General features: G+C 54.7%; 1 protein-coding gene across 1 annotated transcript in view; it reads left to right on the forward strand.

Moving 5' to 3' along the window:
- Positions 1–450: 450 nt before the first annotated feature.
- SLC2A4RG (SLC2A4 regulator) overlaps positions 451–18189 on the forward strand; it is a 59245-nt gene continuing 41506 nt past the window's right edge. The window contains 3 exon segments of the mRNA XM_060230591.1: positions 451–758; positions 14216–14317; positions 14319–14395. Of these exon segments, the coding sequence (XP_060086574.1) occupies positions 453–758; positions 14216–14317; positions 14319–14395 (485 nt within the window). The 5' untranslated portion in view covers positions 451–452.

The following is an 18189-nucleotide window of genomic DNA, read 5'->3' on the forward strand; positions in this document are numbered from 1 at the left end:
GACAGGGGGCGTGGCAGCGCTTCGAACGCTGCCGACTTTTTTTTTTTGATGTTGTTGTTACAGGCCAGGCCGGCGGGCCAATCCGCGCGCGAGCCGGCTCCGGGCAACGTTCCATTTCGGAATGTTGATACAGCGCGGCGGCCAATGGCGTGCGGGGAAAGGGGAGTGAGTGTGTGTGAGTGAATTTTTTTTTTTCCCTCCTCCGGCGTCAGGCTCCTCCTCCCGCCGGCTCTGCCTTTTCCACCCGGGCTGTCTTGCACGGGCTGGCGACGGCGGGGAAGGGGGGGGGCGTGGCCCGGGGGGTGCCGCCGCTGGTTGGAGGGACAGGCTGGGTGGCAGCGGCGGGGGGCTGCAGCCGGGACCGTCTCCGCCGCCCCCCACCCCGGGGAAGGGCCCCGATCCGCGCCCCTGCCTCGCTCCAAACCTCCCTCCCCTCCATTCCTTCGCCTCCGATGGATCCCAAGCCGCGGCTGTTCAAACGGGCCGCCTCCCCCGGCGCCAGGATCTGCTCCCCGCCGCCCGGCTTGACGTCCGCCGGCCCTTGCTGTTGCCCCGACGGCAGCCCCCCGGCCGCCGGCTGGCCCTGCGGGCTCGTCGGCCCTTGCAAGCCGCCGCCGCCGCCCCCTTCCGCCGGCAACGCCGTTTACACGGTGCTAGTGGGAGACGCGTCGCTCCGGAGGAGAAGCCGGCGTCGGAGCTGCGAAGACGGCGAGGCTAAGAGCCTCTCCGGCCGAGGACGGCTGCAGGTTTTGCAGAAGGTAAAAAAAAAGGGGGAAGGGGAGGGAGGGAAGGCCGGGGATTTAGAGCGTCCCCCCCCCCCCCAAACTCGATCCCGCGCCGGGCTGGCGGGTGGGTGTGTCCCCTGGCCGGGCCTGCAGCGGCGGCCGAGCGCTACAGGGACTCCCCAGTGGAGGCGTCAAAGAGCTCGGGGATTTTCCTCCGAAAGTGCATTGCACGGGGGAGAATCGGCCGGCGGGTCGCCCTCTTGGGGGGGGCACGGGGGTCTCTCTTCGACGGGGGTGGGGCGCAGAACTTTTGGCGGCGATCGGCCCAGGCGGGGAAAGGAGGGGGGGGCTCTCATGGGGGGGGGGGTCAGGATCCGGCCGGCGGCGCTGCAGAAGCGCTTCCCCCTCCCCCGAGGGGGGCGGCAGCCGCGCGGACTTGAGCTCTGTCCGGCCCGGAAAGTCGAGCGACGGCCTTGGGGGGGGGGGGAAACTTTCCTCCGGAGGAAGAGAAAGCCCGTGGCCGTTGCGGGGGAACTTCTTCCCGAGCAAGCCCTCCTAGAGTGACGGCGTGTGCGAGGGAAGTTTTCCCGGGGGCGGAGGGGGGGGGGTTCCGGCTGGCCGATTGGAGAATGCATTTAAAGTTGCTTTCTTTCCATCCCTCCCTCGCTTTGCAAAGGGCAAGCCGGCGAGAGCCGGCCCGGCTTTTGCGTTTCTTTCCCGGGGGCTTCTCCCTCCCTCCGCAAAAGATGGCGCTCGCTGGGGCTGCGCTGCAAGTTTTTGCTGGAGGGGAGGTGGGCATGGAGCGGGGCCGGGCCGTGGAGCCGCCTCTCCTGCGCCCGCGCCCATCCCCGCCCCGTCTGATCTCCTCCTCCCCGGGGCGTGCGCTGCCGCCAGCCACCGGCCATCAATCACTTGCCCCGGCCGAGCGCGGGAGAGGCCGAGGGGAGGAGAGAGAGGGAGGGCCGGCCGGCCCCGGGGGTGGGGTCGGCGGAGAGGATCGCCCGGGCGGGGGAGGGAGGAGGGAATCACACGTGCTCAGCGCGGGGCTCGGCGGAGGGAGGGAGGATCTGGGGCGGGGCGTCGGCGGAGAGATTGCAAAGCGGCTGCGCTGATCCGGAGCACAAGCCGTCCTAACTGTATGAACGCTTTTATTCGAATTAAAAGCAGACCGGGGGCGGGGGGATCGGGGGAAACGTCTGATTTGGGAAGGCCGTGTGGAGATGCAGAATCTGTGGGAGACGCGACGGTGCGCCTTCGTGGGGCGATGCTTTTTCAGTTTGCTTCGGGGCTTGGGTTCGAATCCCCCGGCGCCTAAGTAACTTTTCCGCAGCGGGGGCCGTCTTCTCCCGCAAAACCCGGCGATTGGCGCCGCCTTGCTGTCTCTCCCCCCCCCCCCCCCCAAGTTGCCATGTCTGAGATGGGCTTCGGTTCGCTGGGCTTTGCCTGGACCTGTCTGCCGGATCACGTGTGGCACTGGGAAATCTCTCTCCTTAACTCTGCCCTTGCCAGTCTGTTCGTCAAACCGTCGCTTAGCGCTTACCTGCAATGCAAGCAGTTCTACCTAGTGTATCAAAGGCTGCTGTGTGTTGGAGGAAACACAGAGCCGGGAGGGACCCCAAAGGTCATCTAGTCCAGCCCCGTGCACAGTGCAGGAAATTCACTGGAGGGGAGTGTGCCCTCTGTTCTGGTTGCAGCTTGGAGCAGGGTTCGTCTGGGGCAGGGGTGGCCCAACTTGCTTAACGTAAGAGCCACACAGAATAAACGGCAGGTGCTTGAGAACCACGAGACATGAACATCGGATGTTTGAGAGCTGCGAGGAAGGAAGGAGAGCAAGTGGAGAGGGAGAGGTGGAAAGAAAGCAACTTTAAATGCCTTCTCTAAGCTGCTGGATGACTTGGGTTGGAGAAGTTATTTAAAGAGAGTAGTGCCTTCTTCTCCAAGTCAGCCAGCAGCGCAGTGGGGGCTTCAAGAGCCACACAACGTGCATGAAAGAACCACAGGTGGCTCCTGAGCCACAGTTTGGCCACCCCCCACCCTAGTTTGGGGTGTGCATCCAAGATACCCTGCCTGAAGAACTGTCAGTATGTCGAACGTCCCTCGCGTGGCACCCAGGACTGCCTGCGGCAGAGTTTCACATTTAAAAAGTGAAGCTTTGGGGTTTTGACAGCTTTGATGGTTTTAACTGTTTCGTGTTGCATGTGGTGGGCTGTGTGTTCAAATCGGGTTGGTGCCCCTTCGCTTCCCTTCCTTGGGTGGATGAGAGAAGAGCATCAGGTTAATTTCCAGAAGGAAGGAGGTCTGTAGGGAGAAGGGCTGGAGTGGCTCAGTGTGGTAGAGCATCTGCTTGAATTGCAGAAGGTCCCAGGTTTGATCCCCGGCAGCTCCAGCTGAAAAGGGTTGGACGATAGGCATAAGAACATTAGAGAAGCCCTGTTGGATCAGGCCAGTGGCCCATCCAGTCCGACACTCTGTGTCACAGAAGAACATAAGAGAAGCCCTGTTGGATCAGGCCAGTGGCCCATCCAGTCCAACACTCTGTGTCGCATAAGAACATAAGAGAAGCCCTGTTGGATCAGGCCAGTGGCCCATCCAGTCCAACACTCTGTGTCACATAAGAACATAAGAGAAGCCCTGTTGGATCAGGCCAATGGCCCATCCAGTCCAACACTCTTGTGTCACATAAGAACATAAGAGAAGCCCTGTTGGATCAGGCCAGTGGCCCATCCAGTCCGACACTCTGTGTCACATAAGAACATAAGAGAAGCCCTGTTGGATCAGGCCAGTGGCCCATCCAGTCCAACACTCTGTGTCGCATAAGAACATAAGAGAAGCCCTGTTGGATCAGGCCAGTGGCCCATCCAGTCCAACACTCTGTGTCACATAAGAGAAGCCCTGTTGGATCAGGCCAATGGCCCATCTAGTCCAACACTCTGTGTCACAGAAGAACATAAGAGAAGCCCTGTTGGATCAGGCCAATGGCCCCTCAAGTCCAGCACTCTGTGTCACATAAGAGAAGCCCTGTTGGATCAGGCCAGTGGCCCATCCAGTCCAACACTCTGTGTCACAGAAGAACATAAGAGAAGCCCTGTTGGATCAGGCCAATGGCCCCTCAAGTCCAGCACTCTGTGTCACATAAGAGAAGCCCTGTTGGATCAGGCCAGTGGCCCATCCAGTCCGACACTCTGTGTCACACAGTGGCCACCAAAAAACAAACAAACAACCAAGTGCCATCAGGAGCTCCACAAGTTTATCTGTTTTTTTTATTTTTTCATTGAAATGACATTTATTTTGCTATCCCTTTTTTTAACCTCTATTTATTTCAATGAAGTTTGATCTATGTGCAAAAAAAAAAAAGGAGGTCCACAAGTGGGGCTAGAAGCCCTTCCACTGTGCCCCCCGCAAGCACCAAGAATACAGAGCATCACTGCCCCAGATAGAGAGCTCCAACAATAAGATGTGGCTAATAGCCACTGATGGACCTCTGCTCCACATGCTTATCCAATCCCCTCTTGGATCTGTCTATGCTTGTAGCCGCCGTCACCTCCCATGGCAGTGAATTCCACGTGTTAATCCCCCTTTGTGTGAAGGACTTCCTTTTATCCGTATCCTTTGCCAGGGGCACCAAGCTGTGCAGAGAAATGGGCCAGTCTAATATAGTAGATCAGGAATGGCGAAACTTGCTTAACTTAAGCGCTGCATAGAATAAATACCAGGTGCTTGAGAGCCGCAAATCATGAACGTCAGATGTTTGAGAAGAAGAAGACGACTGCAGATTTATACCCCGCCCTTCTCTCTGAATCAGAGACTCACGGCGGCTTACAATCTCCTATATCTTCTCCCTCCCACAACAGACACCCTGTGAGATGGGTGGGGCTGAGAGAGCTCTCCCAGCAGGGAGAGGACAACTCCTCCGAGAGCTATGGCTGACCCAAGGCCATTCCAGCAGGTGCAAGTGGAGGAGTGGGGAATCAAAGCTGGTTCTCCCAAATAAGAGTCTGCACACTTAACCACTACACCAAACTGGCTCTCTTTGTCTGATACTATGACAGTTTGGTGTGTTTAGCAGCAATGGAGACTTTTGGGGGGGGAGGGGTGTGGTTTGTGGGTGGTGGGAGAATCGTGAATGTAGGATCTGGTCAGATCAACTATGGACTGAAGATCTTAGAATTATTGTGGGAGATCAGTGGCATAAAGGCATTTTTAAAAAGCAATCTAAATTGGTGTGTTTTGTTAGGAAATAGCGTCAAAGAGCATGTCCATTGTAGGGTGTTCCCGAAAAGCTGTGTCTTGAGACACAAGCCGTTCTTACTTTTGAATGGCTGGATTCGGTTGTTGGCAATACTCCCTCTAAGCTGTGGAGTCTTGTGATCAAAAATTCTACTTTGTGAGCTACTGGCATAAGAACGTAAGAGAAGCCATGTTGGATCAGGCCAATGGCCCATCCAGTCCAACATTCTGTCACACAGTGGCCAAAACCCCAGGTGCCATCAGGAGGTCCACCAGCAGGGCCAGAACTCCAGAATCCTCCCACTGTTGCCCCCCACGCACCAAGAATACAGCGCATCACTGCCCTAGAAATAAGAACATAAGAGAAGCCATGTTGGATCAGGCCAATGGCCTATCCAGTCCAACGTTCTGTCACACAGTGGCCAAAACCCCAGGTGCCATCAGGAGGTCCACCAGCAGGGCCAGAACTCCAGAATCCTCCCACTGTTGCCCCCCACGCACCAAGAATACAGAGCATCACTGCCCTAGAAATAAGAACATCAGAGAAGCCATGCTGGATCAGGCCAGTGGCCCCTCCAGTCCAACACTCTGTGTCACACAGTGACCAAAAACCCAGGTGCCATCAGGAGGTCCACCAGCAGGGCCAGAACTCCAGAAGCCCTCCCACTAAAGAAGCAGAAGACGACATGGCATTAAAGTTGTGAGCTACTACATAAATTAGCGTGCTCTGGGGCCATATTTCCTGAGTTGAGACAAAAATGTGTGAGCCGGAGACTAAAAAATTGTGAGCTATCTCACACTAAGTCAGCTTAGAGAGAACACTGGTTGTTGGTACCCTTGGTGGTGGTGGGGAATAACGCCAAGTCACAGCCAACTTACCGCAAACCAATTCATTTGTTATGAGGGCCGGATCTGACCTAAATGAGACCTTGTTGGGCCGGGCCATGTGTGTACCTATTTAAGATTAGGTAGCAGAGATATAGACTTTTTAAAGAACACAGACAAACACGACAAGATTAAAAAAAAAAAACACGCTTAAAATAAAACATGCTTAAAACTTTAGCGCTTGTTGGTCTTAAAGGTGCTTTCTTTGTATTTCTCCCATGGGATCCAGGGAACTGGGCAAAGAAGCCCTGGCTCTTTCCTTCCTTCCCCAGGAGGGGGAGGAGCCTCAGCCAATGGAGAAAATAGAGGCTTTGCTGTGTAGCTCTGCTGTGCGATTGAGCAAGCCTTGCAAAGCAAGCTGTGATGCAGAAGGAAGCAAGAGAGAGGGAGAAGGAAGCAGACAAGAGCCAGTTGCCCGGGGGCCCTGATGTGGCCCCCGGGCCGCATGTTTGACACCCTTGCTAGGGTTTTTGAGGTTTAGAGGTGGTTTGGTATTGCCTGCCTCTGGACAGCGACCCTGGGCTTCCTTGCTGGTCTCCCATCCAAAGAGTAACCAGGGCCAGTTTGCCGTTGCCTGCCTCTGCATAGGAACCTTGGACTTCCTTGGCGCTCTCCTATCCGAATAATAACCAAGGTTGACCCTTCTTAGCTGCCTAGCTCAATACAGCCTACAAACATCTTTAAAAGGGGATTAGATATTCATGGAGGATCGGTCTATCAGTTGCTACAAGCCATGAGGACTGAAGGGAACCTCCAATCTGAAGCCCAGAGCCAGGAGGCAACAGCGGGGAAGACTGTGTTGTTGGCCGCTGTGTGACAAGAGGCTGGGCTAGATGGACCCTCACTGGTCTGATCCAGCAGGGCTCTTCTGATGTTCTTATGAAGGCCTCAACCTCTCTGCCCTGTTTGGGCACTGTGTGAGACAGGATGTTGGACTAGATAGACCACTGGTCTGACCCAGTAGGGCTCTTCTGATGTTCTTAGGAAGGCCTCGGCCTCTCTGCCCTGTTGTTGGCCCTCCAGGGGAACTGGCTGGCCACTGTGTGAGACAGGATGTTGGACTAGATGGACCCTCACTGGTCTGACCCAGCAGGGCTCTTCTGATGTTCTTATGAAGGCCTCGGCCTCTCTGCCCTGTTGTTGGCCCTCCAGAGGAACTGGTTGGCCGCTGTGTGAGACAGAATGCTGGACTAGATGGACCCTCACTGGTCTGACCCAGCAGGGCTCTTCTGATGTTCTTATGAAGGCCTTGGCCTCTCTGCCCTGTTGTTGGCCCTCCAAAGGAACTGGTTGGCCACTGTGTGAGACAGGATGTTGGACTAGATGGACCCTCACTGGTCTGACCCAGCAGGGCTCTTCTGATGTTCTTAGCTGGCACCGTCTGTGTCAGGACTTGGACCTAATTCACACGTGCAGAAGAGTGAAGTGTTGCAATGAGATAAAGCAGGAGTCAAGTGGCAGAACGTAAGCTTTCGTGTGCTCTCTAAGCACACCTCATCAGACGAGGGGATCAGGTACGTTCTAAATGAAACTTGGTTGGTCTTAAAGGTGCCCCTTGGCTCCTGCTTTGTTCAACTGCTTCAGACCGACACGGCTGCCCACCTGGATCTATGGTACAAAGAGCGAACAGGCGGTAGATTCCAGCTTTGATTTTTTTCCCCATTCCTTAAAATGTCCACGCAAATATAAAATCAGCACAGAAGAGGGCTGAGAGAGCTATTACAGCAGCTGCCCTTTCAAGGACAATTCCTAAGAGAGCTGTGGCTGACCCAAGGCCATTTCAGCAGGTGCAAGTGGAGGAGTGGGGAATCAAACCCGGTTCTCCCAGATAAGAGAGCTATGGCTGACCCAAGGCCATTCCAGCAGCTGCAAGTGGAGGAGTGGGGAATCAAACCCAGTTCTCCCAGATAAGAGAGCTATGGCTGACCCAAGACCATTCCAGCAGCTGCAAGTGGAGGAGTGGGGAATCAAATTCAACCCTTTTCTCCTTACGGTCTTTTCTCTTAGCAGGGTAGTTTCGGGGGTTTTTTTGTTTCCTGAAAGGAGAGTATTCCAAAATGTTCAGTCCATTGAAAGGGCCCGGCTAGGTGGTTTGTCTGGACTTTTCTTCTTTCAAACAAATTGCCAAGGGGTACAGTGTTTCCTCTGGACTGGCATGAGTGAATCGGTGCCAACGTGTGCCAAAGCGACAGGAAGGAGGGTAGGTTCAAATGGGAGGCTGGCGGGGAGTGGAGTTTGCATCAGAGCTGTTAGCTAAAGAGAAGAAGAAGACTGCAGATTTATACCCAGCCCTTCTCTCTGAATCAGAGACTCAGAGCGGCGGCTTACAATCTCCTACATCATCTTCCCCCACAACAGACACCCTGTGAGGTGGGTGCGGCTGAGAGGGCTCTCACAGCAGCTGCCCTTTCAAGGACAACTCCTGCGAGAGCTATGGCTAACCCAAGGCCATACCTGCAGCTGTAAGCGGAGGAGGAGGGAATCAAACCCAGTTCTCCCAGATAAGAGTCCGCACACTTAACCACTACGCTGAACTGGCTGTGAAGTCTGTTTCCCAAAGCCTAGGAGAGCCAGTTTGGTGTAGTGGTCAAGTGCGCAGACTCTAATCTGGGAGAATTGGGTTTGATTCCCCAGCCCTCCGCATGCAGCCAGCTGGGTGACCTTGGGTCAGTCATAACTCTCTCAGAGCTGTTCCTCTCAAGAGCAGTTTCTGTCAGAGCTCTCTCAGCCCCAGCTACCTGACAGGGTGTCTGTTGTGGGGAGGGGAAGGGAAAAGAGATTGTCAGTCACTCTGAGACTCCGCATGAAGAGTGGGGTATAAATCCAATCTTCTCTTCTTCTTAATATCCATCTGGAAAGCTGAGATGGGAATCCAGGCCTAAAATCTAGTTTCCCATGTGACGCTGTTTTGGGGGCGGTGGTGTTGCATCTGTGCTTCTAACCACTGTGAGAGAAAATGATGATGATACTTGGTTTATATCCCACCCTTTACGCTGAATCTCAGAGCTGTCACAATCTCCTTTACCTTCCTCCCCCACAACAGACTCCCCTGTGAGGTGGGTGGGGCTGAGAGAGCTCTTACAGCAGCTGCCCTTTCAAGGACAACTCCTAGGAGAGCTGTGGCTGACCCAAGGCCATTCCAGGAGCTGCAAGTGGAGGAGTGGGGAATCAAACCCAGTCCTTGCAGATAAGAGTCTGCACACTTAACCACTACACCAAATTGGCTCTCTGAGGTAGGCATTCAACAGGTGAAGCTTTCCCCTTCACTGCTTTTCTGTTGAATGCCTACCTCAGAGAGCCAGTGCTTTTCTGCTGCTTTTGAGATCACTTGCCTTGAAGAGGGGTTTTTTCCCCATGGAGAGGAGGGTGTTTGAAAGAAAATACTTCTGCCATCATTAGAAAGTTAAGCTTCACCTGTTGGATTTCTGCCCTCAGCACCTCTTGGTTATAGAAGCCCTCTGGAGGACAATTAGCCACAAGGCTCCCAGGTTTGGTAGCAAATCAGAGAGGCAAACACTTCTGTCTTGGGACCTGCAGGCTATGGTTGCCAAGTCCTGGTTGGGAAATTCCTGGAGATTTGGGGATGGAAATTGGGGAGGGAAGGAAGTTCAACAGGATATGAAAGCCTAGAGCCCGCCCTCCAAAGCAGCCATTTTGTCCGGAGGGTAGCTGATCTCTGTCGTTTGGAGATGAGTTGTAATTCCAGGATTTTTTTTGTAGCAGGAACTCCTTTGCATATGAGGCCTCACCTGCGTGATGTAGCCAATCCCCCAAGACCTTACAGGGCTCTTCGTACAGGGCCTACTGCAAGCTCCAGGAGGATTGGCTAAGTCGGGGGTGGGTGGGGCCTAGTATGCAAATCAGTTCCTGCTACAAAAAAAAGGAAAGGTCCCCTGTGCAAGCACCAGTCGTTTCCGACTCTGGGGTGACTTTGCTTTCACAACGTTTTAACGGCGGACTCTTTATTATGGGGTGGTTTGCCCTTGCCTTCCCCAGTTGTCTACATCCCCCCCCCCCCCCCCCCGCAGCAAGCTGGGGACTCATTAGACCAACCTGGGAAGGATGGAAGGCTGAGTTAACCTTGAGACGGCTACCTGAAAAACCCAGCTTCCGCCAGGGATCGAACTCAGGTCGTCCGCAGAGCTTAGGACTGCAGTACTGCAGCTTTAACACTCTGCGCGCCACGGGGCTCTTGCTACAAAAAAAGCCCTGTGTAATTCCAAAAGATCTTCCAATCCTTGGAAAGTTGGGAACGGCAAGAACCCAACTTTGCCATCCTGGGTGCCTCCGTGTGGATTCTCTTGTGCTACGTGGCCTCTTTCATTCTTGGGCCATGGCTCCTTCTCCTTCTCTCTCTCTGCTCCGGGGCTCTTGCTGTCTCACTCAATCGCTCACTGTTTGTTTGAGCAACAGGGGAAGGCGGGTCGGAGCCGAAAGAGGAAAGCAGACCAGCCAGATCGCTTCGGCCTTTGTTCCGATCACCCGTTTCCTGCCCCTCTCTCTCTCTCTGGGTTTATCTTGGTGTTTGCAATAAGAACTGTGAGCTCAAGGGGTTTTTTTTGGGGGGGGGGGGAGAGAGAGAAAAGCCCCAGAAAGTTGTACGTTCCACACAGCTGCCTGGGCCCTCTCTGCCTGTCTTCCTTCCTCCCTCCACCCCCTCCTTGTGGCTTGCAAGAGATCCCGGGCCTGAGCCGTCCCCAGGAGAGGGCACTGTTGGCGGAGCGAATCCAGTGCGTTGAACGTTGGGGGTGGGGCAGGGCGGGTCGAACTGCTGCAGGAGCGGCGCGCTGAACGGACAAGGCCGCAAATGTCATCCGTTGCCCGTGTTCACGGTGGCACATCGTGGGCCGGCATCCCAAAGCTCGTGGCGTCGCAAAGAAGAAAAAGAATTCAGGATTTATACCCCGCCCTTCTCTCTGAAGCGGCCCCGTGGCGCGGAGTGGTAAAGCGGCAGTACTGCAGTACTGTGATCTGAACACTCTGCTCACGACCTGAGTTCTATCCCAGCGAAAGCTGGTTCAGGTAGCCGGCCCAAGGTTGACTCAGCCTTCCGAGGTCGGTCAAATGAGTCCCCAGCTTGCTGGGGGGAAAGTGTAAAAGACTGGGGAAGGCAATGGCAAACCACCCTGTAAAAAGTCTGCCGAGAAAACATAAGAACATAAGAGAAGCCATGTTGGATCAGGCCAACGGCCCATCCAGTCCAACACTCTGTGTCACACAGTGGCAAAAAATTTTATATATATGCACACACTGTGGCTAATAGCCACTGATGGACCTGTGCTCCATATTTTTATCTAAACCCCTCTTGAAGGTGGCGATACTTGTGGCCACCACTACCTCCTGTGGCAGTGAATTCCACATGTTAATCACCCAAAACGTTGTGAAAGCGACGTCACCCCAGTGTCGGAAACGACTGGTGCTTGCACAGGGGACCTTTCCTTTTCCTTTTCCTTCTCTCTGAATCAGAAACTCAGAGTGGCTTAGAATCTCCTTTATCTTCTCCCCCCACAACAGACACCCTGTGAGACAGGTGGGGCTGAGAGAGCTCTCTCAGAAGCTGCTCTTTCAAGGACAACTCCTGTGAGAGCTATGGCTGACCCAAGGCCATGCCACCAGGTGCAAGTGGAGGAGTGGGGAATCAAACCCTGTTCTCCCAGATAAGTGTCCACGCACTTAACCACTACACCAAACTGGCTCTTGCACTACACCAAAGCTGTCTGCGGCTGTGCTCTCGCACGCCTCGCTCTGTCCTTGCTGCTGGTTTGCCCAGCAACTTTTGCCAGCTTGGAAGAAGCAACCTGGAGAGTCAGTTTGGTATAGTGGTGAAGTGCACGGACTCTTATCTGGGAGAAGTGGGTTTGATTCCTTGCTCCTCCACTTGCAGCTGCTGGAACGGCCTTGGGTTAGCCATAGCTCTCGCAGGAGTTGTCCTTGGAAGGGCAGCTTCTGTCAGAGCTCTCTCAGCCCCACCTCCCTCACAGGGTGTCTGTTGTAGGGGGAGAAGATATAGGAGATTGTAAGCCGCTCTGAGTCTCTGATTCAGAGAGAAGAGTGGGGTATAAATCTGCAGTCTTCTTCTTCTTCTCTGTGAGCAGGGGTGGCCGAACTTGCTTAACATAAGAGCCACATAGAATAAATGTAAGATGTCTGAGAGCTGCAAGACATGAACGTTAGATGTTTGAGAGCTGCACAACAGGAAGGAAGGAAAATAGATGGGGGGGGGGGGAGTAGGGAGAAGTGGAAAGAAAGCAACCTTAACTTTAAATGAAGAAGAAGACTGCAGATTTATACACCGCCTTTCTCTCTGAATTAGAGACTCAGAGCGGCTTACAATCTCCTTTATCTTCTCCCCCCCACAACAGACACCCTGTGAGGTGGGTGGGGCTGAGAGAGCTCTCCCAGAAGCTGCCCTTTCAAGGACAACTCCTGCCAGAGCTGTGGCTGACCCAAGGCCATTCCAGCAGCTGCAAGTGGAGGAGTGGGGAAATCAAACTCAGTTCTCCCAGATAAGAGTCCACACACTTAACCACTACACCAAACTGGCTCTCATATGCCTTCTCCAAGCCAGCCAATGGGGCATTGGGGACTCCGAGAGCCACATAATATGTGTGAAAGAGCCACGTGTGGCTCCTGAGCCACAATTTGGCCACTCTTGTCGTAGAGGGTTTTCCCGGCTGGGGCGAATACCGGCGAGCTCATGAGCTGCTTTGGTCTGCACCTGCTCTGTTTATCTAAGATAAAGCTGAGAGCCACGGGGGGGGGGAGGGGCAGGGGGGGTTCTGGCATTCAGGGAGCAAAGCCAAGAACTCACCCTGCCTCTTCTCATGCCCGGGGAAAAGTCTTAATAGCAGCTCGGGCGCGAGAGCAGACCGATCTATCCTGAGCGAGTCTGCCCTTTGTTCGAGGCTGGACGTCGAGGGGCGGCCGTCTCGTTGCGCAAGTGGGTAATTTGGAGCGCGGAGATTGCATGAGCGGGTGGCGGATTTCAGGCAGAACACACACACTGAAGCAGCCTCCCCCATGTTGTACGGCACCGTCCTGTGCAAATGACTGCCACAGGAAGAAGAAGATGACGAAGGAGAGCCAGTTTGGTGTAGTGGTGAAGTGTGCGGACTCTTATCTGGGAGAACCGGGTTCGATTCCCCAGTCCTCCACTTGCAGCTGCTGGAATGGCCTTGGGTCAGCCATAGCTCTGGCAGAGTTGTCCTTGAAAGGGCAGCTGCTGTGAGAGCCCTCTCCAGCCCCACCCACCTCACAGGGTGTCTGTTGTGGGGGAGGAAGGGAAAGGAGATTGTAGGCCGCTCTCTGTCCTTGAAAGGGCAGCTGCTGTGAGAGCCCTCTCCAGCCCCACCCACCTCACAGGGTGTCTGTTGTGGGGGAGGAAGGGAAAGGAGATTGTAGGCCGCTCTCTGGTCTTGAAAGGGCAGCTGCTGGGAGAGCCCTCTCCAGCCCCACCCACCTCACAGGGTGTCTGCTGTGGGGGAGGAAGGTAAAGGAGATTGTGAGCCGCTCTGAGACTCTTTGGAGTGGAGGGCGGGATATTAATCCAATATCTTCTTCATCTTCATATTAGATTTATATATAGATTTATATATCCCACCCTATACTCGAAGGGTGTCGAACATGCACTTCTGGGGCCAAATTAGGCCCCCGGAGGGTTCCTATCAGGCACCTGAGGAACTGGCTGTCAGCTGCTTTCTTCTCCCTATATCTTGCTTCTTTTTGCATAACAGCTTGCTTTGCAAGGCTTGCTCAGCTGCTACAGAGCACAACCTTTATTTTCTCCATTGGCTGAGGCTCCTCCATTGGGGAGGAAGCGGGGAGAGAAATAACTTGCTTCGCCAGGCTCTCTCAATCGCACAGCAGAACTACTGAGCCAAGCCTCCCTCCCTTCTATTGGCTGAGGCTCCTCCCCCCCAGTCCCTTGGGGAAGGAAGGAAAGAGCCAGAGCTTCCTTTGCCCAGTTCCTTGGATCCCGTGGGAGAACGACAAAGAAAGTATGAGTGCTAACGTTTGAGGCATGTTTTAAGTTTTTTAAATATATATCTATATATGTATTTGTGTTCTTTATAGAAATTCGTATCTCTGCTACCACATCTTAAATAGGAACACACACGGCCCCAGCCAGACATGGCCCGGCCCAACAAAGTCACGTTTATGTCAGATCCGGCCCTCGTAACAAATGAGTTCGACACCCCTGCGGTCACAAGCTCCTTTACCTCCCCCCGCCCCTCCAACAAGACCCCCTGTGAGGTAGGAGATGTGGCACTGGCAACATCAAGCTCAAAGGAAGCAACGGCGCTCTGTTCAGCAACGGCTAGAGCGACTCTCCGTTTGAGACCAGCCTCTAGCGTCGAGTTCTTCTGCTTTCCTTCCAGAACCCCGCTCACTGCAACGGAAAGGTGCTTCCGGGAGGAGTGGAAGCCGCCAATGGCCGATCGAGGCACCTTTCGGACCCCTTGGTGCTAAAAGAGCCGGAGGGGAGAGGCAGCGGTGCTGTGGCTCCTCGACCAGACACCTCTGCACCATTCAGACCACATCCCGGTGCCCAGCCAAAGGTACGGTCACTGCAGGGAGTGGGGTAGTCTGACTATTGTATGCGGGGGGGGAGGTGTCTCAGAATCGGATCTGCTGCAAAGAAAGCATCCGGTGGGGTTGTTTTTTTGCTTTGGTGGGAAAACCTTTGGACTTGGTCCTGAGTGCGAGAGTTCCCACAAAATTCATTGAATGGCTGCTGTGGTAGCTTAAGAGTCTGCTTGCCAATTCCCTGTCGCTCCTCCCCCCTGCATACGGTGACGTCCGCTTCCCAAGATGCGTCAAGACTGCTGGGCTAGGCGTAGTATCCATGGAGGAGGTTGATCTGCTGAATAACAGGAGTCTCAGGCGTGCGGTTGGATACCTGTCAAGCGACTTTCGTGGTCCAGGTTTCTGAGAGCAGGCTAGAGCAGGGGCGGCCAAGCTGCGGCTTGAGAGCTACATGTGGCTCTTTCACACAGATTGTGTGGCTCTCGAAGCCCCCACCAGCTGGCTGGGAGAAGGCCTGTGTCTCTTAAATCACTTCTCCAAGCTAAGCCAGCGGCAGCTTAAAAAATGCATTTAAAGTTGAAGTTGCTTTCTTTCCACCTCTCCCATCCCATCTTCCTCCCTCCCTCCCTCCCCATCTTCCTTCCTTCCTCCCTCCCCATCTTCCTTCCTTCCTTCCTTCCTTCCTTCCTTCTTCCTTCCTTCCTTCCTTCCTCCTTCCTCCTCCTCCCCTCTCTCCCTCCCCTCTCTCCCTCCCTCTCTTCCTTCCTTCCTCCCTCCCCATCTTCCTTCCTTCCTCCCTCCCTCCCCTCTCTCCCTCCCCTCCCTCCCTCCCTTCCTTCCTTCCTCCTCCCCCCCTTCCTCCCTTCCTCTCTCCCTCCCCTCTCTCCCTCCCTTCCTCCCTCCCTTCCTCCCTCTTCCTCTCCTCCCTCCCTTCTCCCTTCCTTCCTCCCTCCTCCCTTCCTCCCCTCTCTCCCTCCCTCCCTCCCTTCCTTCCTCCTCCCCATCTTCCTTCCTTCCTCTCATCTCCCCCCTCCCCATCTTCCTTCCTCCTCCCTTCCTCCCCTCTCTCCTCCCCTCTCCTCCTTCCTTCCTTCCTTCCTTCCTTCCTTCCTTCCTTCCTTCCTTCCTTCCTTCCTCCTCCCCCTCTCTCCTTCCTCCTCCCTCCCTTCCTCCCTTCTCCCTCTCCCTCCCCTCCCCTCTCTCCTTCCTTCCTTCCTTCCTTCCTTCCTTCCTTCCTTCCTTCCTTCCTTCCTTCCTTCCTTCCTTCCTTCCTTCCTTCCTTCCTCCCTCCCTCCCTCCCTCCCCTCTCTCCCTCCCTCTCCTCCTTCCTTCCTTCCTTCCTTCCTTCCCTCCCTCCCCATCTTCCTTCCTCCCTCCCCTCTCTCCCTCCCCTCTCCTTCCTTCCTTCCTTCCTTCCTTCCTTCCTTCCTTCCTTCCTTCCTTCCTTCCTTCCTTCCTTCCTTCCTTCCCTCCCTCCCCATCTCCCTCCCTCCCCATCTTCCTTCCTCCCTCTCTCCCTCCCCTCTCCTTCCTTCCTTCCTTCCTTCCTTCCTTCCTTCCTTCCTTCCTTCCTTCCTTCCTTCCTTCCTTCCTTCCTTCCTTCCTTCCTTCCTTCCTTCCTTCCTCCCTCCCTCCCCTCCCTCCCTGAGCCAGTATGGTGTAGAGCAGGGGTGTCGAACTCATTTATTATGAGGGCCGGATCTGACATAAATGAGACCTAGTCGGTCGGGCCATGTCCAGATGGACCATATGTGTTTCTATTTAAGATTAGGTAGCAGAGATATAAACTTTATAAAGGACACAGAGAAACACAATTAAAGATTTTCTTTTAAAAAAAAACATTAGCACTCGTTGGGTCTTATAGGTGCTTTGTATTTCTCCCATGCGATCCAGGGAACTTGGCAAAGGAAGCTCTGGGTCTTTCCTTCCTTCCCCAGGGGGCCAGGAGGGGGAGGAGTCTCAGCAAATATAAGGAAGAGGGCTTGGCTCAGTAGCTCTGCTGTGCGATTGAGAGAGCCTGGCAAAGCAAGCTATCCCTCCCCCCCTTCCTTCCAAAGGAGGAGCCTCAGCCAATGGAGAAAATAGAGGTTTTTCTCTGTAGCTCCTGTGCAAATGAGCGAGCCCAGCAAAGCAAGCTGTGATGCAGAAGGAAGCAAGAGAGAGGGAGAAGGAAGCAAATGACAGCCAGTTGCTTGGGGGCCTGATAGCCAGTTTGGTGTGGAGAGCCAGTTTGGTGTAGTGGTTAAGTGCGCGGACTCTTATTTGGGAGAACCGGGTTTCATTCCCCACTCCTCCACTTGCAGCTGCTGCCATGGCCTTGGGTCAGCCATAGCTCTGGAAGAGGTTGTCCTTGAAAAGGCCGCTGCTGGGAGAGCCCTCTCCAGCCCCACCCACCTCACAGGGGGTCTGTTGTTGGGGAGGAAGGGAAAGGAGATTGTAGGCCGCTCTCTATCCTTGAAAGGGCAGCTGCTGGGAGAGCCCTCTCCAGCCCCACCCACCTCACAGGGTGTCTGTTGTGGGGGGGGGGAAGGGAAAGGAGATTGTGAGCCGCTCTGAGACTCTTCAGAGTGGAGGGTGGGATATAAATCCAATATCTTCTTCTTCTTCTGATAGGAACCCTCCAGGGGCCTGATTTGGCCCCTGGGCTGTATGTTTGACACCTTTGCAGACTCTTATCTGGGAGAACCGGGTTTGATTCCCCACTCCTCCACTCCTGCTGGAATGGCCTTGGGTCAGCCATAGCTGTGGCAGAGATTGTCCTTGAAAGGGCAGCTGCTGGGAGAGCTCTCTCAGCCCCCACCCACCTCACAGCGTGTCTGTTGTGGGGCAGGGGGGAAGGTAATGGAGATTATGAGCCGCTCTGAGATTCAGAGTATAGGGCAGGATATAAATTCAGTATCAATATCATCCATGTCAATATGCTCCTTTCTTGGCATCTCCCAGAATGCCGTAGAGATGCCAACTGGTGTTTGGCCAGAATTGAAGAATTCCCTCCCTCCTCGCTGTGCCAATGTGGTAATTTCAAAACTGTAGCAGTGCTTCACATTTCTCCACTTCTCCAAACCGGGGGATCCCTTGCCCCCAATGGGAACTGGCATCCCTAGCATAGGTTGAAGGATCTGGCATTGGGTGCAGAGGCTCCCTTTACGTCCTGCGGTCCTGGGTTCAACACATCTCTAGTTTGCTAGAGGGGCATTAAAGAGTGAAACCTCGGAGGTTCCAGGGCGCCAGGGGTGGAATTCTAGCAGGAGCTCCTTGGCATATTAGGCCCCACCCCTCTGATGTAGCCAATCCTCCAAGAGCTTACAAGGCTCTTTTTGGTAAGCTCTCGGAGGATTGGCTACATCAGAGGGGTGGGGCCTAATAGGCAAAGGAGCTCCTGCTAAAATCCCACCCCGCGCAGGCAGACAATGCTCCGGTCGTGCCACTGCACAGCACGGTGCCCCTCCCAATTCTTTCGCACCACGGCCGACATGGCGAGCCTACGGCTCTCCAGCCGGCGCACACTGGCGGTGCCCAGCGGGCGCTTCACAGGCGCTGAGGAATGTGGCGCTCTGGCGAGCCACATCATTCCCTGGCAGGGAAGCACCAGGCTAAAAATAATCGGGACGCAATTACGTGCATTTAATCTTCTTAGATTACAGCGTTGGAGGCGCTCCGTGTTTGCCTTGCCCGTCCGCCTAAGCCGAGAGCAACAGGAAGTGGCTTCCCCGGCCCCAGGGAAACGGGGCTGCCGGCAAAGGAGGCTGAAAGTGGGCAGAGCGCCACCTGGTGGAAAAGCGGCCCCAATCAGCCCTTTATGGCCCAGCAAGATTTCGGCTTCCCC

This window comes from Heteronotia binoei, chromosome 2, assembly GCF_032191835.1.
Source record: "Heteronotia binoei isolate CCM8104 ecotype False Entrance Well chromosome 2, APGP_CSIRO_Hbin_v1, whole genome shotgun sequence".
NCBI classification, from domain to species: Eukaryota; Metazoa; Chordata; class Lepidosauria; order Squamata; family Gekkonidae; genus Heteronotia; species Heteronotia binoei.